The sequence below is a fragment of the Prionailurus viverrinus genome, unplaced genomic scaffold (assembly GCF_022837055.1).
Source record: "Prionailurus viverrinus isolate Anna unplaced genomic scaffold, UM_Priviv_1.0 scaffold_39, whole genome shotgun sequence".
Lineage (NCBI taxonomy): Eukaryota > Metazoa > Chordata > Mammalia > Carnivora > Felidae > Prionailurus > Prionailurus viverrinus.
In genome coordinates this window covers 500,938-528,708 of record NW_025927607.1, presented here as the reverse complement: position 1 = coordinate 528,708, position 27,771 = coordinate 500,938, and the positions used below count along the sequence as shown (strand labels likewise).

At 52.2% G+C, this 27,771-nt stretch overlaps 1 protein-coding gene across 9 annotated transcripts in view; it reads right to left on the bottom strand.

The window, feature by feature from the left end:
- AGAP1 (ArfGAP with GTPase domain, ankyrin repeat and PH domain 1) overlaps positions 1 to 27,771 on the bottom strand; it is a 553,979-nt gene that overhangs the window by 49,440 nt on the left and 476,768 nt on the right. For all 9 annotated transcript variants that reach the window (XR_007149568.1, XM_047846407.1, XM_047846411.1 and 6 more), the window contains one exon: positions 18,334 to 18,556. Coding sequence is in view for 8 of the 9 variants with exons in the window: in XM_047846407.1 (XP_047702363.1) it covers positions 18,334 to 18,556 (223 nt within the window). In the remaining variant the exon portion in view is untranslated. The remainder of the gene's footprint in view (positions 1 to 18,333; positions 18,557 to 27,771) is intronic.

The window sequence follows — 27,771 nt, the reverse complement described above, 5'->3', positions numbered from 1 at the left end:
GCTGGGTTTGTCTTCCGGTCTCCGCCGGCTCCGGGGCCCGCGGGTCAGGCCGGGGCATCTGACGCTCTCCCCGGCTGCCCTGAGGGACGCACGGGGGTCGGCACTCGGCTGGCTTCATCTGAGGCCCTCCCCGCGGGGACCCGCTCTGGGGTTTAGGTGAGGGGAACTGTCGGAAGGGGCCTTGGGGAATTTAGGAACAGGGGCAGTTCGTGCTTACAGAGGAGGGCAGGCCCAGGGCTCAGGGGCGGCCGTCCCGTTCCGTGGCTGCACGGCGCACCCCGACACCCACACGGGCTGCCCTAGGGGCCTGGGGAGAACACGGGAGGAGCGGCCCGGGAGCCCCGGCCAGCGGTCAGCATGCAGGGCTCTGCAGCGGCCCAGCTCACCTTTCCGGGGGCCTCGGCAGCTGGCCAGCTGCCCCCCTGGAGAACTCAAGGGAGGAAGGTGGGATTAATCAAGACTCTGCATGTCTTAGCAAATACGGTTCGTCTGGCAACGTGGCTGCACTCCAGGGGGCTTGGAAAGGAGGGCCCGAAGGGACTGTGGAGCAAAGCCTGGTCTTCCCTTTGCCTGGAAACGACCCTCTTCCACCTGCAGCTGTAGCACCTCCCCCTGGAACGTGGCCCATGACCTGGGGGCGGCCTGCCCCCTCCTGGCCCTGTTCGGCCACCCCTCGGACATACTCTCTGCCCATCTCGGAGCTGTAGGTCCGCCGGGAGGGGCCAGTGCTCCCCGAGTCTTATCCACTTGAGGCCGTCAAAATGCCCAGTGTCTTGGGCGACCCAGCCCAAGGGATGGTCAGGTGGCCTAGACCTACCCCCAGGGGAAGAGCTGGAGGCCACTTACACCCTTCCACCAACCAAGCCAGAGGCTAGAGGCCGCAGCAAGGCAGCCAGAGAGGGCGGGCTGGAGGGACGGTCGAAGGTGCCTGGTCTGGCCCTCATCCTGCCCGGGTCCCTCTCCCGCTGAGCCCAGTGCTGGTCCTGCTTCTGCTCACGCACCCTGCACAGGAGCCCGTCAAGGGTGGGCAGCCTCGAGTCCACAGAAACCTGTAAGGCAGTGACTGTCCCAGGCTCTGAGGGCTGGCCCTCAGAAGCACAAGCTTCTTCCCAGAAAGCCTTCCACCGTGCCGGGACAGGGAACCCAGCCTGCCTCTGTTCCGTCCTCAGGGCGTGGTGGCCTTGGTGCTACAGGCATTGGGGCTGGGTAACTCTGTGGTGGGGTCCCTCGTACATGTCGTAGGATGTTCAGAAGCCCTGTCCCCCCCCCGTCCCCCGCCACTGGTCCAGTTGTGACAACGGTAAACGTCTCCAGACTGCCAAATGTCCCCCACCTCGGCCTGTCCCCCGTTGAGAACCACTGGTCTATTTCCACAGGTCATCTGACCAACATCCTCACGTCACCACGGGAGACGAGTCAGAACCTCTGTGTCCCTTCCACACGGAGCTTCCCGACCCAGGATGTGGGCGCTCTGGTTCTCAGCTTACAGACGACAAGACTGAGTGTGAGTCTGGTCTGTGAACCCGCCAGGACAGGGAAGCTCGAGACCCAGAACCCAGCTTAGGCCTCCTCCAGAGCCGCTTACTGTTTCTGTCCCCTCCCCTCCCGAGCTGCCATTTACAGCGTCTAAGACCGAGGAGAAAAGCCATTATGCTCGTTATCTTGGTTGTATCTTTATCGCCTTCCAGAAGCTTCTCCTGGCATCACGCAATGTCTCCCGGCCTTTCCACGACTCCATCAGCCCCGCAGGAGGCTTTCTTCCCACGAGGACCTGCTGCCAGAAGAGCCATCCTTGCCTGGGTTTCTGAGAAAAATCAGTATTTGCGATAACTTCACGAAACATTCCTCTTTTCTGCTCTTTCCTCATACAAAGCGCTCAGAGGACCCGTGCCCCCTTCCCCAAAGCGGACGTGGGCATCCAGGCAAACTCTGCACAGCAGACCTGTGGTTCCTCACCGCGAGGAAGGGAGGTGTGACCCACAGGCATCTGGGGAAGTAAGAACGCGCCGCACGACACGCTGACTTCTGAGACGAACCACTCGTGTCTGTTTTTGCTAAGCCTGAAAGAGGAAATAAACATTTCAGATGATGTGTTTTTGGCCACCCGTTGTCTGTGGTGCTCAGACAGCATTATGGTCGCCAAGCACGGGAAAGAAGATGGTGTGCCAGGGGGCAGGGGTGGGTGTGGGAAGCAGTGAGCCCTCTGCCCCAAGCCGCCCGTTTTGGAGGGGACGGGATGCAGGGACTCAGGCACGGACACACCGCCTCGCTGACGTCCTGAGTCCCATGGACGTGGCCGGCCGCCGCACCGTGTCTCACTGCCGTCCAGCATCACACGCGGTCACCTTTTGGTCGCCAGCCCGAAAGCCCAGCAGCAAAGCACTGAGGCTCAGAGCCTGGGCTGTGGGTTCCTGGACACAGACTCCTGCCGTGTGGCCTGTGTGTTCTCAGCTGTAACACGGGGACAACAACGAGACCTAAGTAGCAGGACCGTGTAAAGTGCTACCTACAGAGGCCACGTGTCATGGCCACAGGGAGAACCAGGTGCCGGCTGCCTGGAGCGCTGCCTAGGACAGCGAGCGAGGGGCCAGCCTCTCCTGCCCCAGGAGCCACCGGAAGTGAGAAGGCTGTGGATGGCCGGGCGCACCTGGCCTTTGTGGCATCGATGGGCCTCGTTGTTCCCGGCGGTTGCGGTAGTATATGAACACCAGCCTTCCTACCTACTTAGGTCAGAGCTCCAGGTGACCCCAGGCCTTTCGGACCTGTTCAGTTTATTTCTGACCTTGATGCCTTCGGTGTGCTGAACTTGAGAGGTGACATGTCAGAGGCCACGGTCTGTGTGTGGGGGAGGGGACGAAGCCCACCCTGGAAGTAACCTTGCTTTGGGCCACGGGATCTTTCCGGGGGAAGACTCTTGTAAGCCCAATGACCGCGTAAGAAGCAGTGGCCTTTCTATATGACCGCACATCCGCGGTCATCACCAAACACGTGAGCCCGGCTGGGTGGCATTTTATTTCATTATTTATTTTTAGTAGCTTCCCGACCAGCTCCGAGCCCAGCGCAGGGCTCGAACTCATGATTCTGAGATCAAGACCGGAGCTGAGATCAAGAGCTAGCTGGACGCTTCACCGGCTGAGCTGCCCAGGTGCCCCTGACCGGGCATTTTGACTCTTCCTTCCTTCACAGAACATCCCGGCCCTTCGACTCCTGCACGTTTCTCCTCACTGCTCCTTAGCACTTGGTGCCTTGCCATCTTGAAAATGGTCTCCTCAGTGTCACCATGATTCCATTTCAGGCCCTCACCACCACCTTCCTGCTCGCAGAGATATGGACCCCCTTGGCATTTACTCCATCTGGACAGGGTGCTCGGCTCTGTTATAAGTGGGTCCAGGAAGGGGCGTCCTCACTCCCTATGGGAGGAGCCGTCGCCTCCGGAACAGGTGGTGAAATCATCCTCCGATGCCAGCTCCCCACATGGCATTGCCAGCGGCTTTTGTTGCACTTTGGAAAACAGGGTCGATCCCGGAGGGGGGATTAAAAAAAAACCCTCAAGATGAAATGTGGTCGTCAAAAAACAAAACTGTCGTAGACATGACTGCGGCGAGGGCACGAGAACTTTTAAATCACAAGCAATTTTTTTTTGAACTGTAAGGTTACCCGTGACAGAGAATGACATAACATCCCACCTATTTTCCCGGGGCAAAGTCTGCTTGTTATTACAAATTTCAGCAACTGTACATTGATCTGTATTTGTGCTGTGGTTGGTCAGCATGCTTGCTGCTCTCGTGTTACTCTAGCTGCATGGGGTCTGCCGTTCCCACGAGATTAGAGCCCCCTCGATGGAATCTGGATTCCATGTTTACCGCCTATCGTCCCAGAAACACTGCTTTGTACACAAGTCTTAGGATGCTCTATGCCTTACACCTCCCTAAACTGTCTTCTGAGCTTTTATTTTTTTAAATTTTTTTTTTCAACGTTTATTTATTTTTGGGACAGAGAGAGACAGAGCATGAACGGGGGAGGGGCAGAGAGAGAGGGAGACACAGAATCGGAAACAGGCTCCAGGCTCTGAGCCATCAGCCCAGAGCCTGACGCGGGGCTCGAACTCCCGGACCGCGAGATCGTGACCTGGCTGAAGTCGGACGCTTAACCGACTGCGCCACCCAGGCGTCCCATGAGCTTTTAAATGAGTCTGCATTCTACACAACTGTACGTAGCTGGGGCTCACGACTCTGCCATGTCTCCTTCTCCAAGAACAGACATTCACTCTATTGTGCATGTGGAATCTTCCATTGGACGGATACTCCCTGGGGCTTTTTGGTGGCCACTTCCTTTTTACTGTTCACCTACTATGGCTTCTCCGGAACTTTATGGAGTATCATCACGCAATTACATTCATTTCACTTAATGCATTTAGAAAGGTGCAGTTTGGCCTTCTAGAACGAAAACGTGTTCGTCTCTGTCAGTTCATCCCCTGCCCCCATGGAGGGGAAATCTCCGGGGAAGGGTGCTGGCTTCCTGGAGCCCTCTGTTGGAGGGCTTGGAAAGAACCCCAAAGGTCTGCAGGGGAGGGCTGCTTCAGCTCCTTCTGAGCAGCGCGGATTTACTTTGTGGCTGGCTCTTCCTCATTCTCCTCAGCACAGGGGCTACAGTCACTGTGCGTAAAGCAATTCCTTCTGTTCGGACTTTAGCATCCCAGCCCCCCAGCCTTATACCCTGCCCCCTGGTCAATTCCAAATGTTTCCTGGCCTGAAAACCACTGGAGCAGTGGGAAGGCATGGCCCGAGGCTGTGGTCGGCTGTTGACAGCATTCCAAGCTCACAAGCCATGCGGTAGACTTCTCTTACAGGGCCTCCAGATGTCAAGTCCGGGAGCTAGTCCTGCTCCAAGGCTGGATCAGATTGCAGATGAGTTGTTTTGCGCACATGGCGGGGGGGAGGGGGATCCTCTTCTCGGATTTTAATTTTTTTAATGTTTATTTTTGAGAGAGAGAGAGAGAGAGAGAGGCAGAGAGAGTGTGAGCAGGGGAGGGTAAGACAGAGAGAGAGAGACACAGAATCCGAAGCAGGCTCCAGGCTCTGAGCTGTCAGCACGGAGCCCGATGCGGGGCTCAAACCCACAAACCGTGAGATCGTGACCTGATCTGAAAGCAGACGTTTAACCGACTGAGCCACCCAGGTGCCCCAGTTTTTTTCCTTTTCTCTGATTTTAAGCAGATATCTTCCAATTTCATTGAGATCGTGAGGACCCATGTGAAAACATACAGGGAAGCACTTGGAGGTCCTTGAGGAGAAAGTCATGGGTAAGTTACCATGACTATGTATTTGTTCTCCACGGTCATTTGTATCAGATCATCAGCATTAGGGATGCTTTTTATAGGAGCGAGTCCCTGAGACGGAGTGATGTGTACTTCAGGTACATTCGTCTTCTGGACCCCCAGGTTGGTGAAATTTAGTGTCAGTTACAAATGACAATTTCATTATTTGAAGATTTAATGGTGTTGCCACTGCCGTTCCCACTCTCTGGGACCACAAGCAATTTCTCGGGAGAAATCAGGACTCTGTTCTCCTGCTTTTGGAGGGTGTGGCCCCCGGAGCCCAGAGATCCTGCTCCAAAGCCACGACAGGACAGGCCTGGCTGGGCCCCGTCCCTGGCTTAACCACCACCTCGTCAGCTTTACCTTTACTGACACGAAATCGATCCGTCGGGATCTCGTGACTGAAGTTACCTTGTTTGCTCTGCAAGTCCATTAATGGCCTCAGCCATTGTCCTACAGCCCAAGGAAGAAAACTAGTCAGCACTGTGTATGCCTGCCTGTCCCAGCACCCACATTCAGTTTGGGTACGAATGCATACGGCGGGACCCTCCTGGGTCCTTTTGGTCTGACTCCACCTCCCAGGAAGGGTCCTGCCACCAGCGGGACCTGGGCCAGATTCTGGCTCCTGCACTCAGGCCAGCTCCTCGTCTATCATGACGGAGAATGATGTTGGTTTGTCGTGTGGGTTCTGTGACGCAATGGCCGGGCCGGGCCTGGCCTCTCACAGGCTCCCCCCGGAGCCCTGGCAGGGATGGTCCCGGATTCCGGCTCACTCGTGCACCTGGACGTGAGGCACCGCCTTCTTCAACCTGGTCTCACTCACCTCTGGACTATCCTTCCACGGGCACAGGTTCCGGCTGAAGTATGACCACTGCCCAGAGCACTGCACCAGACAGACTCCTCCACGGGCCCCCCCATGCCAAACGAGGGGCCGACGTACCGACCGGGCCAACCTTTCCCCCACACGTAGTTCTGCACCTTGGCCCACAGTCTTTGTGGAATGTCCTGCTCCGCCTTTCTCCTGCGAAATTCCTTCTCATCTTTTTGTTTCCATTGACATAATTTACAATGCCATCAAATTCATCCTTTAAATGTGTATAATCCGGTGGTTTTTTAGTATATTTACAAAGTTATACTGCCATCGCCACCATGGACATACGGGTCCTTTTCAGTATCCCCCAAATGAAGTCACTCCCTGTAGCTCATTGCCCTGCCTCACCCAGCCCCCCCATAAGCACGAATCTACCTTCTGTCTCCATGGATTGGCCCATTCTGGTGGTCCCGTATAAACAGAATCATTTAATGTGTGGCCTCTGGTCTCTGGCTCCTTTCACCAAACACGATGTTTTCAAGGTTCACCCAAGTTGTAGCACGTAAGGTCCTTTATTTCTTTTTATGCCTGAATAACATTCCATTGTATAGACAGGCCATATTTGGTTGAACGACCTTTGGTGTTTTCACTTTTTGGCTATTATGAATAACACTTCTACGAACACACATGTACGAATTTTTGTATGGACATGTGTTCATTTCTCTTAGGTACGCACCTAGGAGAAGAACTGCTTGGTCACATGGTAACTCTTCTGTTTAACTTTTTGAGAAACTGCCAGGCTATTTTCCAAGGCACTGTGCCATTGACTATTCCCACCGACAGTGTATCAGTGTTCCAATTTCTCTGCATCCTTGCCAACACCCACCACTGTCCATCTTCTTGAGTAAGGTCATCCTTCGTGGGTGTATCTCAGTATGGGTTTGATTGCCATTTCCCTAGGAAGCGAGGATGTCTGGCACCTTTTCATGAGTTTACTGGCTATTTGTCTATCCTGCTTAGAGAAATGTCTCTTCGGAGTCTTTTGCACATTTAAAAATTGGATTGTCTTCTTATGGTTGAGTTGTAAACATTGTTTATATGATCTGGATACTAGACCTTATTAGATATACAGTTTTTAAATATCATCACCCATTCTGTGTGTCGTCTTTTCACTTGCTTGATATCGTCCTTTGAAGCTTGAGACTTTTAATTTCAATGAAGTCCAATCTATTTTTCCTTCTTTTGCTTGTACTAGAGGTGTTGTATCTAGGAAACCACTGCCAAATCCACGGTCACAAAGATTTATCCATGTTTTCTTCTGAAAGTTTTATAGTTTCAGTTTTAAGTCTTTGATTCATTTGAAGCTAATTTTTTTGGTAGATGGCACGAGACAGAGGTCTAACTTCATTCTTTTGCGTGTGGATAATCAGTTGTCAAGGCTGTTTCTTTCCATTGAATGTTCTTGGCACCTTTGTTAAAAATCAACTGATCGCAGATATATGGGTTATTTCAAAACAGCCAGCTCTGTTCTGTTGATCTGTATGTCTATGCTCAGGCCAATATCACACAGCCTTAGATTACTTTAGTTCTGTAGTAAGTTTTGAAATTGTGGTGTGTGTGTCCTCCAACTTTGTTATCTTTTTCAAGAGTGTTTTGCCTGTCTGGGGGTCTCTTGTATTTCCATATATGCTATACGATCAGCTTGTCCATTTCTTAAAAAAAAAAGCAGAGATTTTGAGTTGAATCTATGTATCAATTTGAGGAGTATTGATATCTTAAGAATATTAAGTCTTCTAGTCCATGAACATGGGATACCTTGTCAATTACTTAGGTCTTCTTTAATCTCTTTCAATGATCTCTTTAAATTGTCAGTACACAGGCTAACTTATTCTAACTATATTATTCTTTTTGATGCTATAAGTGAAATTTTATTCTTAATTTTATTTTGGATTTTCATTGTAAGTGTACAGAATTACAATTGAGTTTTGTATGTTGATTCTGTAGTTTTCACTCTTGCCGAACTCACTTACTAGCTCTAATAGTTCACTGTAGATTCCTTTAGCTTTCCTATATACAAGATCATGTCATCTGCAAAGAGAAGTAGTTTTACTTCTTCCTTTATGATCCGGATGGCTTTGGTTTCTTTTTCTGGCCTAATTCCCTGGGTTGAACTTCTAGCGCAATGTTGAACAGAAGTTGAGACAGCAGACATCCTTGCCTTCTTCCTGATCCTAGGGGGAAAGCCTTCAGGACACTATCATTAAGCAGGATGTTAGGTGTGGGCTTCTCACAGATGCAGGCTGAGGAAGTTCCTTTTTATTCCCAGTTTGCTGAGTGTTTATATCATGATAGGGTACTGAATTTTGTTGGATTTATTTTCTGAATTTCTTGAAATGATCATGTACTTTGTGTCCTTTATTCTATTAATATAGTGTGTTACATCCATTGATTTTTTTTTTAAGTTTATTTATCTACTTGGAGAGGAGAGAAAGCGTAAGCAGGGAAGGGGCAGAGGGAGAGAGAGAATCCCAAGCAGTCTCTGCGCCGTGGGGCTCTGTCCCATGAACCGTGCGATTGTGACCTGAGCTGAAATAAAGGGTCGGATGCTTAGCCGACGGAGCTACCCAGGTGCCCCTACCTGGACTGATTTCTGTGTGTTGAACCAACCTTGCATTTCTGGGGAAAATGACATTTGATCATAGCGTATAATCCTCTTGTACTGGGGCCAGACACAGAGATCTTCTCCCTGGGTAGTAGCATCTGCTGGGTTGGCATACTGGATATGCCAGGGCAGACAAGCATCTGGTAAAGAAAAAGGGTAGACACTTGGGTCTCAAGATGTAAGGAATGAATTCCAGGCACTTGGGCTAAGACAGGAAGTGGACTCCAGGCAGGGTTGTGGCTATCTACTTATGCTGCTTGGTGGAGGTGTAGACCGACGCTTCTCAAATTTTAATGTGCATAAGAATCTCCTAGAGAGTGAAAGCACATCTCTGGGCCCTACCCCAGGGATACTGATTGGGTAGGGGTGGGGTAGGGTCCAAAGACATGCACCTCTGGGTGATATTGATGCTACAATAAACCGCTCTACAGACATAAAGCAAAATAAACATGAACCGTATCTTCTACATCAGCAGACCCTTGCCAGCACCCGAGAGGGCATGGGCCACTTGTCTCCATCAGCCCGTAGGACCCAGGTATAAAGATGATTCTGTCTTCCAGATAAAATGGAACCCAGGAGACTTCATAAATATTGTTTTCTTTGAGCATTAAATGTACATGACCAAGTGGGTGGAAATAATGACGAGTTTCATTTTAGAAATGAGAACATGCCTTCTTGTTTTGTCTTAAATCAAAAATCTCAGAAGGTGCCGGTCATGGAACCCAAACCAGAAATCTTCCGGCCTGCCTGTGCATTTCATCATGCAGATAACAAATAGGATTGTGGTTTGTTTATTTGTTTATTTTATTTGTTTATTTTTATTTTTTTTAATGTTTACTTATTTTTGAGACAGAGAGAGACACAGCATGAGCAGGGAAGGGGCAGAGAGAGAGGGAGACATAGAATGTGAAGCAGGCTCCAGGCTCTGAGCCGTCAGCACAGAGCCCGACGTGGGGCTCGAACTCATGAACTGTGAGATTGCGACCTGAGCCGAAGTCGGACGCTCAACCGACTGAGCCACCCAGGCGCCCCATGTTTGTTTGTTTCTTTTTTTTTTTCAACGTTTTTTAATTTATTTTTGGGACAGAGAGAGACAGAGCATGAACGGGGGAGGGGCAGAGAGAGAGGGAGACACAGAATCGGAAACAGGCTCCAGGCTCTGAGCCATCAGCCCAGAGCCCGACGCGGGGCTCGAACCCACGGACCGAGAGATCGTGACCTGGCTGAAGTCGAACGCTCAACCGACTGCGCCACCCAGGCGCCCCTGTTTGTTTCTTTAAATACAAGCCAAACGTTTCAACAGGCAACACTGGGGCAGGGGCATGAACAGAGGGAGGTTCGGGCAGGGAGAGGATGTAGTTACGTGAAAAGGCAGGGCTCAGACCACACATCTATGGTGGCTGATTCAGATATTTAGAGCTCTCAGCCCTGTTTTCTGTAGAAGCTCTTGGGATTAGCACCAACTGCAGAGAATTAAGATTTTAGCATCATGGCTGCATGACTTAAGAGATCATGTCTGCCACATGAATGCAAAAAACTAAAGTGGATGATGCTTTTTTATACCTAAGTTACGTAAGCAAGGCCACTGGACTTCAGGAGTGGAGATAAATGGCAGTTAGAGTATCACGTATTACACCTTTACATGAGTAACACATATACACGGAAACACCACGCTAGTTTAAGACTGTGAGCCGGGCCCAGGGGAAGAGAGGAAGGGGACACCAGTATCGCTAGATGCCACAACCGGCCACCGGATTTGGCCACGCGAGGCTGAGACAGCAAAGACAGGAGTCGCAAGAAGGGACCACGAGCAGGTGCCAGTGGTCAGATCGTGAATTCAAGAGATCTTTCCCGAAGTCCCGTGTGCGACCCTGCACAGATGATTGGAGGCGGTAAATAACTCCGCGTTTTCCTCAACTTGGAAAACGGGGATCGTCCTGTGTCACAGGATGGCTCCGTGCTAAGGAAAAGCGCACAGTGCCGCGAAGCCGAAAGGTTCCTCAGGGGCCAGAAAGTTTCCGGTGCAAAATAATCAAAACGGCACGGAAAGAAAAGACGCTTCGGAAAACGCTCTGCTGTTGCAGGGATCCAGGCAGAGGCAACTGTTTTAGAAAGTATTTACAGGCCCACGTTTAGAATGTCTTCTATGGTCTGTACTTCACACCCCGAAAGGCTAACCTTAACATCCCATTCCCTTATATCCGCTCACAAATGGACAGAGGCTCAGGCGTGCCCAGGACACCTAGAGGCTGCTGGGTTTGCATTTTCATGTGGCAGCGGTAATGACATTTCCTAGAAACAAAAAAAAACCCTTAACTGTCTCCACTGCTACATTTCAGGGAGTACACGATAGGGATTTTCAGCTCGAGACAGCTCCCTGGGAGCAAAACCGGCTCCCAGGACACATTTGGCTTCCCGCAGGATCAAATAAATAGCCGGGGATCACGTGCAGCAGGCGGCCATAAGACGCCAAGAGCAGTCTCTCGTCCACCTGGTTCAAAGGCAAACGTAAGGTACACTTATCGCGCGAAAGGCAGATCCCGTTTCCCTTAGCCGTAAGGAGAATCTTCTTCGATTCCCCTTTCTTACAGTTGGAGCCGGTCCCTTAAGGATACCTTCGTCGGAGACCACTGCCACCAAGTGCACATTCCCGCCACACTCCCCGACCGCGGATTACTGGATGAACTGCTGTATCTGTTGTCAACTGTAATCTACAGGTATTTATGTTTGAGGCAGTGTTAAAGCACTTCTCATTTGTACGTTTTCCTAATTGGCTTAATATTTATGGTGGAATATTTCTGATCTGGGGAAAGCTCGGGTAAACTCAAGCATTATTTAGCAATGTGCTAATGAGGGCCGTCCAGTCTTGGAGGGGTGCGAAGTGAGTTATGGTGCTCGGAGTCTGAATCCAAGCCGGCCTGCTAGGGGGACGTCGCTAAAATATCTGAAGTAAAATCCGAGGTCCCCAAGCAGCTGTTGGGTTTGCAGAGCTGTGGCCACATAAACTTTATTGGCAGTAAACGTCGCCCCTGCACGCGGACGGCGTGCCTGTGTCCTCGCTCGCTGGGGATACGGTCCCCGCCTGGACGGGGAGGGCCGGCCGCTCTGACGGCTGGGGCCAGGGCATGCCCGCTGACAGGCGCACCACGATGACAGAAATTCACTCTGAGTTGCAATTAGTGGCACTGTCATTTTCGGGGGCTCCTGCCAATTAATTAAGCCTGTCAAACAGCAAAACCACAGCGCTCACATGATAATTTATATCGGAAGAGACGAGCCTCATGCAATGCAACGTCTTCCTCCACAAACAGGATTCTCCCTGAGAGCGTCGAAATAAATAAGGCAAAATAAATAAAATAAAATAACCCAAAAGTGCGTGCGTTGTGGTGTTGGGGGCGGGGGGTGGTGGTGCGCTGGGCACGGGGAAGAAGAAAGTTAAGCTGTCCTTGCTCTAATTGTTAACTCTGATCGCCGGAGTAGGAGACAGGCTGATTAAAACTCCAAACGAGCCCCCAGCTCCCTGAACCCTCTGCGTCCGTCCGGGATGATAGAATCAGAGGAGTTTATTCATACCATTAAGCCCCAGAGAACTTAATTGAAGGAAGAGCACAGCCCGGACCTTGACAAGCGGGAGGTCACAGTAATTGCTGCCGGACATATTTAACATTAAGATAATCAGGCCATTAATTACCCTTTGGATCATTAAATCAGCCAGTTGCAAAATGAAATTTCTGCCTCTATTACTCACTTGAGAGACCACAGGGGTGGCCTTTAATTTATCAGTGAGCCTGAGATACAAAGGCTGGGGTTGGGGGAGGGCAGGCGGGGAGGGGGCCGCGCGGTGGCGGCGGCGGCGGGGGCAGGGCATCAATCCGCCATGCTTGGTGATCGTGGCAAATTAACTAGGTAAGATAACCTCCACTTCCAAAGGCAGAAGCTGGGGGTATGTAAATAGATGAGGGCAGACAGGGAGATCAGAGTCTGTGCACCACTTAGCAGGATAATAAAGGAAATCATCCTTGATTATCAGTGCTAATTTGGACACTGCCGGTAGCTTGTTATGCGTGTTCTGAGTAGCATTTAATTAATTCAATTGCTTGTTAATGAGGGAAGTGACATGTGGGGAGCAGATGCCACCCAAGTACAGATGGGTTCTGGTCATCACGGCAGAGTCCTTTTCTTCCCCCCCATTCCTCCCCCTGCCCATTTTTTTTTTTTTTTAAAGAAAGAAAATAGGAAAAGGTGGCAAGCATAGAGGAACACTCAAAAGAGACAAAACACTGACCTCGGCGGGCCAAGAACTGTTGAAAAATAATAAGATGAGATAATCCTGGGGCTGTGCGGGGACTCGTGTTCCCTGAGGCCACATTTGGAACAGTGCATCTTTATGCCAGAAATTTGAGCTCGAGATTACTACATTGTGATCTTATGATCAAACCTAACGAGACAAAGACGTGGCCAAGTGGTACTGCTTTTAATATCTCAGAGTTAGCGGTGGGGATCCAATTATTTTCAGTTTGGATACATTTCCCCTTTATCAATATCTCCGTGTGCATAAATAAGATGAAAGTCGTGTTCCCAAATCAAAAAGGACCGGAACTCGTGTCACTGGGCAGACTTGCTCCGTCTGCAAGTGTGCGGCCGGTCTCTCCCACGCAGATTTCTGACGTCCAGCCCCAAATCTTCCTCCCGAAGGTGGCATCTTTTTATAGGTTAAAGACAAGAGGGGAGTTGAGGCATGCAGGTGACAATGACAGAAGGAAAAAGAAGGCTCAAAGAGGCAGCAGAGTGTCTCCTAAGTCAGCGACGCGGCTCCCTTCCAAGTGGGATCAGAAGGAAGGGGGATTTCAGTTGGGGTTCAAGCTTCTCCCAACGGCTCTTTATAGCACCGAAAACACACGTCCAGGCTCCTCTGATTGCCGAGACCGGATCGGCTGGCTCTCAGACCACCGTGTAAATAGGCTACCTGCCCCGAGATGCAAACGGCTACCGGTCCCCGCACACCCTCGCGGGCCAGATGCCTCGATGCTGAGAGACCCTAAGACGGGAGTCGGGAAGACAAACCAGGCAGCCGGGCAGAGTCCAGCTTCGGCCGCGAGGAACACGTCCCGGAGGGCTCCGCTGGGCCCTGCTAGGAAACTGCCGTCACTGCGGTCAACCCGGAAAGCTTCCAAAGTGGAACGGGGAATAGGAATAGAGAAGAAGGCCACAGCACAGTGAGGCAGAGTAGCCACCGCGTGGCCGGGGAGGGGAAGATGTCAGAGGTCTGCAGGGACGGACGCCTTCGCCGCGTGCTGGCGAACATGGGAGCCCCAATTTCCTCCACGGACGCGCGAGGAATTTCGACGCTCAGGTCAGCAAGAGCACTGGACACGTGGGTTCCAAGCGGACCCGTGCCTGCTTTGCCCCATGCGCTCGTTTGTTCGTTCACTCGAGAAACGTGCACTTGATGTCTCTGCCTCCGAGCCTACGATTCCTTGATTTGAAACGGTCACCAAAGAGCTCCCTGACTTCGCCCTATGGTCACAACGTGCGTGCTAACACTGGGACCAGAGCCCTGCCTGGCTGCCGTAGGCCCCACACCCCGACCGCACACAACAACACGGCGTATGGTGCGATACGCAACTCGCACGCCAAGCGTCCCGGAGTCCTCGCCCCACAGACAGCCTGCCGCTGCCCCTCCTTACGCCCCTAAAATCTAGTAAATTCCATCCACTGTCACCCCCGCTCTCCTACTTCAGCATCTGCACTTAAAATCAATATTTTAAGTGTGTGCTTAAATGGTATCAATAGCAATTAGAGAGGGGAATTCTGATTCCACCCCAGATGTAGTTAATTGTCGTGGCATCGATATCCTCTACCCTGCTCCTTTCTCTGAATTAAACCTCCATTACCGAGGGGGGGGGGGGGATGAAGGGCATCCTCTCCCCTCCTGAGACAATAAATTTAATATCGAATGCGCTGGGAAAAAAATGGCAGTTGTTGCAGAATCCATCCAAAAAGATTTTTTTTTTTTTCTTCCTGGGAGTAATTAAAAGATGCTTTTCTTGACTAATGATTCCCCGGTTTAGGAAGGGGAAGTCAATACCGCTTCACCGCCGTCAGCTTCGATTGATCACAACGCTGCTCCAGCTTGAACGGCAGTTCTCAGGGCGGCTGAGAATCCCTGGAACCGATTACGAGCCGTCCGAAGCTGCCCTCATCAGGGGTGCAGGGACAGCGACCAGAAGGCCAGCCAGCTGGTCAGAGGCGCCTGTTTTCCTAACTCACCCGCAGGCCTGGGTGACGCCAGTACGAGGTGGTTTCGGGGAACCGGTTGTTTCTTTGCAGAAAGATGGGCTGTATTCTACTTCCCCACGGTCCTAACTGTGTGTGTGCGTGCGCGCCGTGTGTGTTTGGGGAAGAACGGCCCATTTCTAATTATATTCCACTGTCAGAATGAATCTTCTGAACGAGACGGAATGGACGGGGCTGCTTGGGAACGCAGCTGGGCCCTTTTCCAAAGATTTCCAAAGATTCTCTTTTCCAAAGAGATCCAAAGCTGGATCCGTGGCACTTGGCCTTTCCTTGGATAGGAATAAAAATTTATTAAAGTATTTCTTTTTAGAAATTACCTTAGGGCCAGGTTAGAAGACCTCCCCCCTCCCCCCTGCTGTTTGGACTAATGATCACGGTCTCTGCAGAGACCACAGGTGGTGGGCGTCGGCGGCAGGGGGGGGGGGGGGGGGCATGTTTCCTTGTCCCGGGACGGCGGGATCCAGGCTCCATATCCACTCTCCTTTCACAGACCGACTTCCACGCGGAGATTCTAGCCCCAACTTTGCGTTTTTCCTTTCTATGTGAGGAAACTGCACAAGGCAGTGAAGATGGTGAGGGTTTGAATTATTGGTGCACCACTAATGCAAAGCTGTTTCTTTGTTTTTGACGGTGTATATCTACGCCTTTCTAGGTATAACCCGCCGGGACCACAGCCTTCCAACTGGCCTCCCTGCCTCTTCTCCATCCTGTCCAACAACGTTGCTAGCTGCCTTTAGCACTCTTGGATCAGGCGGATCACACGTGAACCCATAAACCCTCACCCTCTGGCCGCTCCGGAGGTGATGTTATAATACACCCCAGCTCAAAGGCTCTCCCCAGTCTTTGCTCTGCTTTGGCCCCAACATCCCCCCTCCTCCTCATTTACCTGGTGGCCCAGCTCCAGGGGTGGTGACTCCCCAGTTTCTGTACTCCCCCACAGGCCCTGACTTTGCCCAGGCCATGCTCATCCCCCCCCCCCACACCCCGCCCCCCCAGGCCTGGACGTCACCCCACATTTGAAAGTCCAGTTCAGGTGCCATTTCTCCAGTGAAACTTCCCTGGGACACACCGGCCATAGGAATCCCTCCATACTGTGAATTCTCCTGAGTCCTGGAACCCTCAGCTGGCCCCCCGGAACATTCACAAATCACTGTAGGTGCGAAATCACCATTTATCGCTTCTTTTCTACAAGAAAGCGCTCGCTGAGTAACAGCTGAATATAAATTAAAAACAAAACTCCCTGGGAGAATTACTAAAGGCACGGAGAGACATTCAATTCTCAAAGCTGTTCATCCTCTTAGACATTCCAAAGCTCCCTTTGGAAACACCACGTTGCAACGTCACCATCACCACAGCCTCAGAGAGAGGGCTGAAACTCAGCGGCTCTTAGCCAACAGCGAACGGGATCCAAGAGAAGGTGGGATTTTGCTGCAGTCACTTCGCATGTGAGAAAGGAAGACTATAAAACGTGTCCAAAATATAAACACGGGATGTGTACAATGCTGGAGAGAAGAGAAAGTTATGCACTCAAGAACTTAACTCAAACATACAAATTAGAAGAATCAAGTGCCTGTACGCACACAACCTTCACTTATGAATGAAGATAAAATTAATGTAAAACACTTGTCAGTTAAAACTATCAACCCGTATCTTTGAACACTCTAAACAGTAGCTAACTATGATGGATTCAGAAAAGCAAACTTTTCCAATTCAGGGCATTACAAATAACATATCTGCTCCTTTCACACACAAACAATAAAACGCAGGATTAATTTTTTTCCCAACTTCTCTCAATGTTCTCTGCACTCCTACATTAAGCTCAATCTGATTTCCAATCATATTTCGCTTTTAGACCTAACTATCCCCTAAGGAAACCATATCTATGAAAAAATAGATATTAATAATACATAAATTTGTCTTTTAAGAATGCTCCTACTCGATGGCCTGCTAATTTCTATGTTAGCGTCACACAGGTCAAGATAAAAAAAAATTCAGAAAAGGGTACTGGTCCTTCAGTTTGTAGTTAAGCGGTCCCCGTAGGCACTGCGTGGTGGAGTTCACCCATGAGCAGCTCACCCAGCCAACTGAGGCAACGCCAGACAAATACGCTTTGGGTGCTTCTTGCTCCCTTCGCCCCCCTCCCCACAGGACGCTTGACGTGAAGAGCAGGTTAATAACACACCAGCTTCATTCTCTAAAGTGAACCGAAGGTGGCACCACAAATTCATTTTTCAGCGTTCGTAAAACAAAGTCCACCGACGCTGCGCGCATTATTGTTGCTCAGCGGCAGAAACCGCCTTCTCACGCCTCAAGTGGGGCACCACCGCAGACCGCCATGGGCACTTGCACACGGTCTCATCCCCAGCAAAACAAGCCACAGGGCTTTAAAACGTGCTAATGATGGGAGACCCCTTCTCTCCGTCCCTCTTTTCACACACCCGAGAGGCCAGAGCGGAAAGCGAGCCCCTTGCCCCTCCGTCAGAGGTGGAGACGTGACCCTGGACGCCTCCTCCTGGGGGCAGCCGCCCGCCGAGATGGAATGACCCACTCTCCTCGATGAAGCAGGCTTTCTCGGAAGACATGCCATTTTATCACCTCTTAGGTACATTAAATATGTATGTGTACTCAAAAACGGTTTATAATAGCTGTAAATGAAAAATGAGAAAATAAATGGGCTCAAAATAAATGCGTTTTTTACACTGCGTAACAATTAACATTAATGAGGACTCACCATACGTTATGCCGAACTTGGCTGATTAAATGTGTTAGAAATATATTTTAGGAAAATAAAGTATATTTTGTTACTATAAACTCACTTATTGTGGGTGTGTGTGTGTGTGTAGGAGGGGCGAGGGAAACCAACTGAGCAGATGCTTATCAAACATATAAGAATAACAACATTAAAGAATCAAAAATTCGTAATTAGTGTTAACAGCACAGCTTACACCTATTAGAAATGTATTAATTAAAGTGATATATTCATAAGGTCGGAAGCTTAATACATTTCTAAGAGGGAGAGAGGAATCCCCAAGGTGTAAAAACAAACATAAAAAATTAAGGAGTCTGAATTATCCACGTCTGCTGAACACCGATTTTAAACACAGACATTTCTGTGCGGGCTCCTCACTATTCCTACAGGTTGCCAGCGCCATCCATGTGGAGCCTGTCGGTAAGCAGTAAGGTCATTTCCAGTTGTCTAACTGTTGGCGGAATGCCCCCGAGCCATACACCTTCCCACGTCCCTACCTTGTGGAGTCCAGCGAGGGCTTCGTCCGCCCCTGGCTACTCTCCTCCCAGACGCTGTTGGCCAACTCATTCCCGATGGATGACATCACCTTGATGAGCTCGATGGGCCAGTCGTCGAGGTCCAGAGACCGGACTCGAGAAAGGTGGGTGCCTAGGTTCCGGTGGATCCCCGAGCACTCGATGCACATGAGGGCTCCCAGGTTCAAACTGGCCCAGTTAGGATCTGTGGGAAGAGGAACAGGGGGTCAGACCATCACCACTCATTCCAACCGCCCTTAGGATCTCAGGAACAAAGAGGCCAGTTGCTAGACCTCACACCCAGCAGTCCCTCCCTGGAATCACGTGGCCTGGAAATGCTCCCTGGCCAGGACTCCACAGCGTCTTAGGCATCTCAGAAGGTTTGATACGTTGGGGGCGCCTTTTAACAATCTGGCTTCGGCCAAAGCCTAGGAATTTCCCTACATGATAAAAACAGCTGCCGGCAGTGATTTGGACAGAGAAATGCATTTCCCAGTCCCCCGACAGTAGCATTCTCGAGAGCGCAGATGCACGTGGAAAAGAACCATACATGACTTGCATCTACTGTGGACGGCTGCTGATGGAGGGAAAGAGAGCACTCGAGAGCGCTACGGTATCCCTTGTAAACAACTACCTCAGCAACCACAGGCAATATCTGAGTTCTCAATAGTCATGAAATGGACACATTTGCAGATTTCAAAGACAAAAGGCAGGCAGGCACACGACAATGAAGACGCGGTTTTCAGCGATCTTACATAAGGGGGACCACTGGAGTAACTCCGACTTATCTACTACTGCTGGCAACATGGTGGGCAGGGTCCACTGGTTAGGTGATGACCTCGCTGGATCAACCCTGACCTGCAGAGTGAATGGCGGCGCTTTAGGCTGTGACGATGCACCAAGGGCAACGAATGAGTGTAGGGGATACAGCTTGAACCCTTGAGCTGAGTCACTCCCAGTGTGAAACTGGCTGGCAGCACTGGAAGACTGAGAAGGCAGGCCCCAGGTGGGCTGCGTGCCAGATTCTAGAGCTGAGGGGGATTTGCAAAGATGGCTCTCACCTTGACAGCCAATGGCTTTGACCACCGACAGAATCAAGTAAGGTTTAAGTCATCCAGGAATAATCGGTATTTACTCCAGGTCCCCTTGAAGAGTCAAGGGGCCTTGTACCCATTCACCAGAAGTCAGCCAGCCATTTGTTTCGTATCTCATACACACCGTGGAAAGCGGTGATGGATACCATGGGGGAGATGGAAGAGAAGAGAGGTCCGTGACTCTGAGACACTGTGGTCGGGAAGAGGAAACGTACGTCCCAACTAATGACAGCAATAGTCAACCATAAAAATAAACAGAGTAAGGAAATGCAGACTAAACACTGAAGGGTACAGTTAAAGAGTAAATGTACGGGCAGAGTGGGAAGGAAGAGGTCGGCCGTAACAGGTGAAGGAAGGAGGGCTGCATGGAGGAGGCTTGGCCTGGGCCTCGTGGGATGATCAGAGAGGAGGGTGGGGTGGTGAATGTTTCGCGGGACACCGCGCCTCTTCACAGCCCTACTTCTACACCCACCACCTCTGTGTCTGTACCTCTCGATCCCAACCTGGCCTCTATCCCCACCTTTCCGCTGGAGCAGGGCAGCCAAAGTCACCAGGTCACGCAAAATCTGAAGGGCTGTGTTTAACCATCATTTCACTTGATCTCTGGTTAGCCCTCCTTACAACACTGCCTCCAGATGCCTTTTTGGTCGGTACCCTCCCTGGATCTTTCTAGCACTTGTCTGGCTCCCCATCTTGATTTCCTTCCCTACTTTTCCTCCCGAACCCGCCCCTTACCTCAGGGGGTCCTGTAGGCTTGTCTCTTGATTCTATACTCTTTCCTAAGCCAACTCAATGCAACCCACAGATCTCGTTGTTACCCGATGGTGAACAACTATCCACAGACACCATCTGCCTCAGTGAACACAGATACGCTCCTCTCTCCGTGCTGCACATGTGACTACCGTCATACATTTCCACTTGGAAATCCTGCAGGGACCTCCCTGTCCACGTTTCACTGAACGTCGTCTCCTGCCAGGGGCAACCCCATCCCAGCAAATGGCACCGGTTCACCGGTTATTTAAGCCGGGATCCTGGGACTCGACCCTGATTCTCCATCGCTCCCACAGCCAGCCAATCACCAAGCACCTCAGTCTCTCCGTGTCCGTCCCCTTCCTCCTGTCCCTGGTGCTCCCCACACGTGCCCCGTTTCACGGCACCTTCCCCGCAGAAGGGGTAGGGTCAGGGGCGCCAACCTCTTCCCGTTCGTGACCTCTCTGCATAGCTTGCCCCGGTGTGTAGTTTCAGGTGGAGAGAACAGCCAAACGACAGCATGGGACCTGTCCCCAGGGCTGGCGTGAGGTGGGGCGCACGTTCTAGGAAGCCATGAGGTTCCCGTGCCCACCTCCACCCATCACCGAGCACCGCTGGTGAATACTTTCACACACTGTCCCCACGGTCACCGCATGCCGCTCACCTGAGCCGTGCGAAGTCTCTCTCACCAGGTGCCACTGCCTGCCCCACCACCGCAACCATTCTCCAAGTTCTCCTTTGGGCACAGGACCCCACCACCCCCGACCCCCGGTTTAGAACTCAATGCACTGTCGCCTTGCCCTCCCCCATGAGCTTCAGAGGCCTCCCTGCTGTGGTGTCCCCAGAAGGAGGACAGCACGCACAGGACACAAGTCAACGACCACACGCGGATCTCCATGAAAGCTAGAGAATCAGAAATACTGAGGGCGAGAGGGGAGTAAAGCATTGCTGTGACCTGGGGTCACCTCAGTTAAGTCCAAGGGCCGCAGGGACGTGGCCTTGTCTGAGTGCCCTGCCACTGGGGCCACAGGAAGGATGGCCTTGCCTCTGCTCCAACAGACGAGAACGACAACTTAGCAGGCGTCAGCAGAACTGACCAGTCACAGCCCCCCCCCCCCCCACCTCCCGGGACGTGTTGGGGTGTCGCGGCCCCGGGCTGCCACTTTAGGCCTACAGGTGAGGCCACACGGCCTGGCAGCTCTGAATCATCTCCTGTCTCCCCTTCCGGCCTCAGGGCCCTCCCTCTCCAGCGCAGGGACCCCCACGGGCCTGTCAGCACACGCCCTCCTGCCCCGTCTGCCCCTTGCAAATGTCTCTTGCTCTCCAGGCCGTGGATGGAAATGAGGCTAATGAGGCCCGTCCCCGTGGGGCTGTCCGAGCGTTAAATGCTGTGAGGTGACCACACATGGAAACGCAGTGCTCCGTGTTGGCTAGAATTACGTTTATTCCTTCACAAATCCACCGCTGTTTCCGTGGCAGGTTCGGGGGACAGAGCAGCAAACGGAACACAAACACCCCTGCAAACAGAAATGTGGGACTTGGGTTCTCCGGGGCAGACCGACAGTGAAAAAGCGAGAACAACACACACAAACACACAACGCGTTGGTAAGGGTGTGCCCCGAGAGAACCCCACTAGGGAGAAGAGGGAGACGGATTCGCGTGTGTGATTTAAACCCAGGGGTGGTCAGGGAAGGCTTCTTTGAGGCGACATTTGGGCAAAGACCCAAGGATGTCAGGCTGACAGTTACGTAATTTGCAGTTCCTGTCTATGCCTGCAGGAAAGAGCAAGCGACAGAAGCCGGAGGTTGAACGTGCTCCTACTTTAGGTTTTTCTGGGACATCTAGAGTTGGGGGACTGGGGCTGGTATCCCTTCCTGTGTGCGGGCCTGGGGTCCACAAAGATAAATGACGGGGCCCCTGAGATCCAGGGGGACACGAGAGAGAAAGGCACTGACAACATTAATACAACATGGTGGGAGGAGTTCACGCCAGTGATTTCCATCCAGGGCGTCGCAGACCAGCCAGGAGGGAGGGATCAGCTCTGACCGGGTAGGCAGCAAGGCATCATGGATGAGGGGGCCTTGGGGCAGTGGAGAGGCTGAGCTGCCTCTACCAGCCTGTCCATGAAGGTCAGGCATGCTGGCGAGATCCACGCCAGGGCTCCAAGCTCTCGGGTTCTCGAGGGCTCTCAGGGGTGAGACTTTCGTTAGCATGTTCCGGGTGGACGGTTGGCAGCAGGGGTTCTGAACAAAGGCTTCTGCCATCCGATGAGTCCGGACCCTGTTTGATAGTTAGCTTCGCTGCAGGATTTCCCAGAAGCACAGATATCCCGAGGCCGCGGCTCCTCAAGAGGTGGATGCTGTGGGTTTCCAAACTCCCTGCATCATGGACTCCCTCCACCGATGGGCACCCACTCTGTGAAACAGGGTTCTGGGGTCTACCAGCTGTGCGGACAGTGTCTCCACGCAGTCTGGCACATTCTCAGGAAGAACAAGTGGGTGGGGGTTTCCACAGCCCCAAATCCCAAGTGACACAGAAATCCCCAAGCCCTACGGGGACACAACTGAACTGGAGATGGGGGGGTACTGTGTTCACAAGCCAGGGGGGATCACCCAGAGAAGGGGATGTGGCATCTGGAGCCCAACGTTCCTCCCACATGACCACTGGACACAGTGGACCTCCCACAACGTTCCTCCCACATGACCACGGGACATAGTGGTCCTTCCACCACATTCCTCCCACAAGACCATGGGACACAGTGGTCCTCCCACAACGTTCCTCCCACAAGATCATGGGATACAGTGGACCTCCCACAACATTCCTCCCACATGACCACGGGACACAGTGGTCCTCCTACAACGTTCCTTCCACAAGACCACGGGACACAGTGGACCTCCCACAACGTTCCTCCCACATGACCATGGGACACAGTGGTCCTCCCACAACGTTCCTTCCACAAGACCACGGGACACAGTGGACCTCCCACAACGTTCCTCCCACATGACCACGGGACACAGTGGACCTCCCACAACGTTCCTCCCACATGACCACAGGACACAGTGGTCCTCCCACAACGTTCCTCCCACATGACCACTGGACACCACTGGACCACTGGGCCCCACCCTCAGAGGGGACAATAAGTTGCCAATGGGGGGAACCCACATCCTCAAGTCCCTCTCAATCTTAAGACCCCTTTATAATTATAAAAACAATAAGCTCATTTAATGGAACGTATAAAGAACCAAGAAAGAAAACTTTAGAACCACCACCCCCTTCCGTTACGGTCAACTCATTTTTTTGACCTGTGCATATTCACGTGCAAGAAAAAAGCTTTCTCTTGCTTTTGCACACTTAACGATATCCAAAGTACTTTCTATTGAAAACAGTGCTTGGGGAGCCTGGGTGGCTCAGTCGGTCCAACACCGGCTCTCCATCTTGGCTCAGGTCATGATCTCACGATGTGTGAGACAGAGCCCTGCGCTGGGCTCTGCACTGACACCGTGGAACCTGCTTGGGATTCCCTTCTTCTCCCCCTCTCTCTCTGCTCCCTCTCCCATGCAAATGTGCTCTCTCAGAGTAAGTAACCGAATGTGGAAAAAGAAAAATTCTTCATGTTGTCACAGTTCATTGTGTAGCCACCGTCATGGCTGGTGACGGAGGCTGTTGCCACCTGTCTCCAACCACGCGGTGGAGGACAGGAGCGTGTGCCCTGCTCTCGCCTCTGCCCTGCCCCATCGCAGGTGAGAGGGAAGCTGCTTTCCCTGGATGTGATCCTGTCCCTCTCCGAGGTGGGCGTCACATCTGCACCGGTACCCTCTCTGGCCACAGATCAAGCACGGTTGGCACTGACAGTCTTCCGTCCGGGTGACCCGTGTCTCCTGTGGCCATCAGCACTGACCCACCGTTATCTCGAGAGCCAGGCCCTTTGCCAAAGCTCTGGGAGAAGGGACCCCAGCGGGGTGGGCCCCTTAGGGCGTCTCTGCCTTCAGACAACGGAGGGAACCAGGAGGCAACCCCCTGAGCACTGCTAGCTGATGGACATGCCAGGCAGGGCCCGCTCTGTTCCTGCAGGCCGGCACGGAGCCCCATGTCGGCCCTCTGTGACCAGCCACCCCCCAGCGAAGCTCCGTGCCAGCCCGCAGTGCCACGGGGGTGCCACTGGGCTGTGTGGAGGGGCTCGGCCACTTCCAGGGCTCCCAGAGAGGCACAGCCATGCTGTCGCCGATGGTACACAGTCCTGAAGGCAGCTCGCCGGGGCGGACACGGATCTCTTCCTTTGCGTCGTGGTTTGATAAGAACCTTCTGGAAGTCAAAGGAGCTGACAGGCACAGCATGGCGAGACTATAGCGGAGAACGCACAAAGCTACCTGGGACCAGAAACAGTCACTGTCTGTCTTGGCTCAATTTCTCTTTTCTCAACAAAAGAAAAAAAAAAAAAGAAAAGGAAAAAAAGAAAACAAAATGGAAAAGAAAGCCCTTTTAGTCAGTAAGAACAATAAAAACCAGCCTCGGCTACATGCCAATGAGAGGTCCCCGGGGCCCAGTCCCCAGGCCCCCCTTGAAGAGGGCATTGTGGCGTCAGTAGAACACAAGAGCCCAGATCCCCGTGATGTCCAAGGAAGCCACATTTGTGGTCTGGCGGGCCCGCCCCCTCCCGCCAGACCCCCTGGAAGCGTGAGAGATGACCTCTCAGCTCGGATGCTCAGGGCGCTGGGGGGTGTCCTGTGCGGTCCCCAGGAAGGCTCAGGCAGGGACAGCTCCCTGGACGGGAGCCCATGAGGAGCAAGCAGGCTCTCTCGGGCTGGCAGAGAGCTGCGACCTTAACAGCTTTTCTTCTCCAACACCCAGAAACAAGAGCCTTTTCTCACGTTTAACGTTTGACCTCGAACTCGCACACACCAAAACACAGACCACCCAGTGTGCAATTTCCTCCGTATCTGCGCTCACTTATAAAATAATCGAGACAACCCCCATCACAAGGACCCTACCGCTCAGAGACAAGTGGGGTCGACGTTCTGGAATACATCCTTACAGATCTTTTCCACCTAAATACCGAAAATGATTCACTGGGCTCTCCCTGACTCACTGCCTAAGTACTTTTTCATTTCCAGTGCATTCCCAAGTTTCTCCATCTCCATTCGTGTATTTTTTACGCGACTTGTTCAGGTTGCCCATTATTTCACCGAGAAGACATCCCCACGAACGGTTCTTCCGGTTTTGCAGACGTGGGATGTTCCGACTTTTTGCTCTATAAAGAGCGCTGTGTCGAACACCTTCGAAGCCAGGTCTTTGAGGCCCTTTGCTCATCCCCACGGGCTTGGCGCCTGGAGGGCACAGCTGGAGTGTGGGGCGGCCACTTGCTTACGGCTTTTTATGTACGATGTCAAACTGCCCTGTGGGAGTTTCACAGTTCATCATGAGGGTGTGGGTGGTGCACTTCCCAGCACTTTCACCAAAATCGGCTATTTTCGGACTTTCAGACGCCCCATTTCCTCCCCTGTACGTGGGGCCCACGGCCACACCAGCATTTACAGTCACGAGCATCACAGAAGACAGGTGCGGGCCTGGTGGAGACCAGGTGTTTACGAACTGGGATCCCGTGATCTCTTTTTCCTCTGCAACTGTCACGCTCGGCCTCTCCTTGTTCCCTCTGTCCCTGAGTATCTGCTTGGGTGGCGCCCTCCCCAACTCGGGTGGCGCCCCCCCACCCCCGCACCAGCCTCCCTTCTCCCGCTGCTCTGTGTCTCACCCCCCACACCTTGGCACTTGAGCGACCTACCTGTTCTCAGAAAGGACTCTTGGCCTCCAATGCACCACATACCACGGAGCCTGTGAGCCACGGAATCGGCCCTTTCCAAGGACTCTAGCTATATGGAGGAAGCAATCGTAGGTGCCTTTCCTAGCGGAGGTTCTAACAGCTTTCATATTTTGTGCTTTTAGAATTCTAACTCTAAAGACTTTTTGATAACAACACACAGGTCAAATAACTACTCTCTTGGAACTTCATCTCTCGACACGTTTTGAAAGCAGAATTCAAAAATTCAAACAAAAGATGCTTCAAGGAAGTGCGTCACGACACCTGAAGAAGAGACCCTCTCTCTCACGTGGGGGCTGTGGACACTGGCCTCAGGACCTTTCCTGTCCCTGCCTTGCAACACAGTGGCTGCTCAGAGCAGATGTGTCCCCTTTCTTTTTTTTTTTTTCTCTAATTTTTTAAATCTATTTATTTTTGAGAGAGAGAGAAAGCGGGGGAGTAACAGAGAGAGGAGATACAGGATCCAAAGCGGGCTCCGAGCCACCAGCACAGAGCCCGACACGGGGCTCGAACCCACGATCAGTGAGATCATGACCCGAGCCGAAGCCGGATGCTCAACAGACTGAGCCCCCCAGGTGCCCCAAGCACGTCCCCTTTCCTGTGTGACAGCCCCGAGGTCGCGTCTGCTTGTTCTGTTCACGGGACCACCCCCACGGCGGCCTCCGCCTCCCTCCGTGGCTCGATTCCAAGCCGCACGGCTCAGAACACATCTCACCTCTGCTCTCACACCGGGAAGGAGTTCCCCGTGTCTACGGATGAAGAAGAAAGGCTCCTACGTTCTCCACTCAGCACCCTCACCCCCCTCAGCTCCAACCGGCTTCCAACCCAGCAGCTGACACGCTGGTCGTCAACGTGCGAGCACCACTCCGCGGCCTGTCCCGCTGCACCCCGGACACGACGACTCCTGCAGCCACCTGCTCACGTCCCACCAGCGCCCCCCGCTCCCTGCAAACCCCGGCTTCTGCACAGAGGCGGCTGGAGGCGCTGGGCGTCCGGAAACAGCCCTTCTCCGCGGTGGCGGGTTCTGTGGTCTCTGGGTCCCGCCTCGCCCACCGGGTTCGGGCTCGGCCAGGACCGCATCACACGCCTGCGATTCCCAGGTGACACCATGGCCGGTGCCAAGGCCTCTCACCTTGTCTCACCTGTCTTTCCCTCTCATCAAAACACACCTTCATGACACAAAACATGGCCGGAGAAAGTTCTACCGAATGCGCCCAGTGCTGTGCTGAGGGCTGGGGGTACAGAGAATTAGAAGTCGGTCTTTAACCTCAAGGATACAAATAACAAAATGACTTTCTCAGAGGGAAAAACATATTCCGTACTGGACAGCAGGAAGCACGAAGTAAAACTGGGCTACTCCAAGGCACCAAGAAGTAATTATGAAGTCTGGGAGTTCAATCAGATGCTTTAGCGTATACTGAATTTAACATTGCAAAAAAAAAAAAAAAAAAAAAAAAAAAAAAGAGAACTGTTTTGATGCCAAAATGATTTTGAAATTACAAAACAAAAAACCAAACTCCAGAAATCTCTGGGCGGGAATTAACAATGGAACTGTATTTTTATGGAAAAGCAAACAAGCCCATGATCATTGATTAAGCAAAAGGTTAATTGCTGGGTTTGGCACAGAAATCCGGGCGCGCGGCCAACCCGTGGCGTGGGGTGACTGCCGTTCCTCGGAATGCCGAGGCCCGAGGCCTAAGCGAGACCTGGGGTGCCATCAGTGGGGCTTCCGGGCGAAGGATATGGTGTTAAAATAAAATC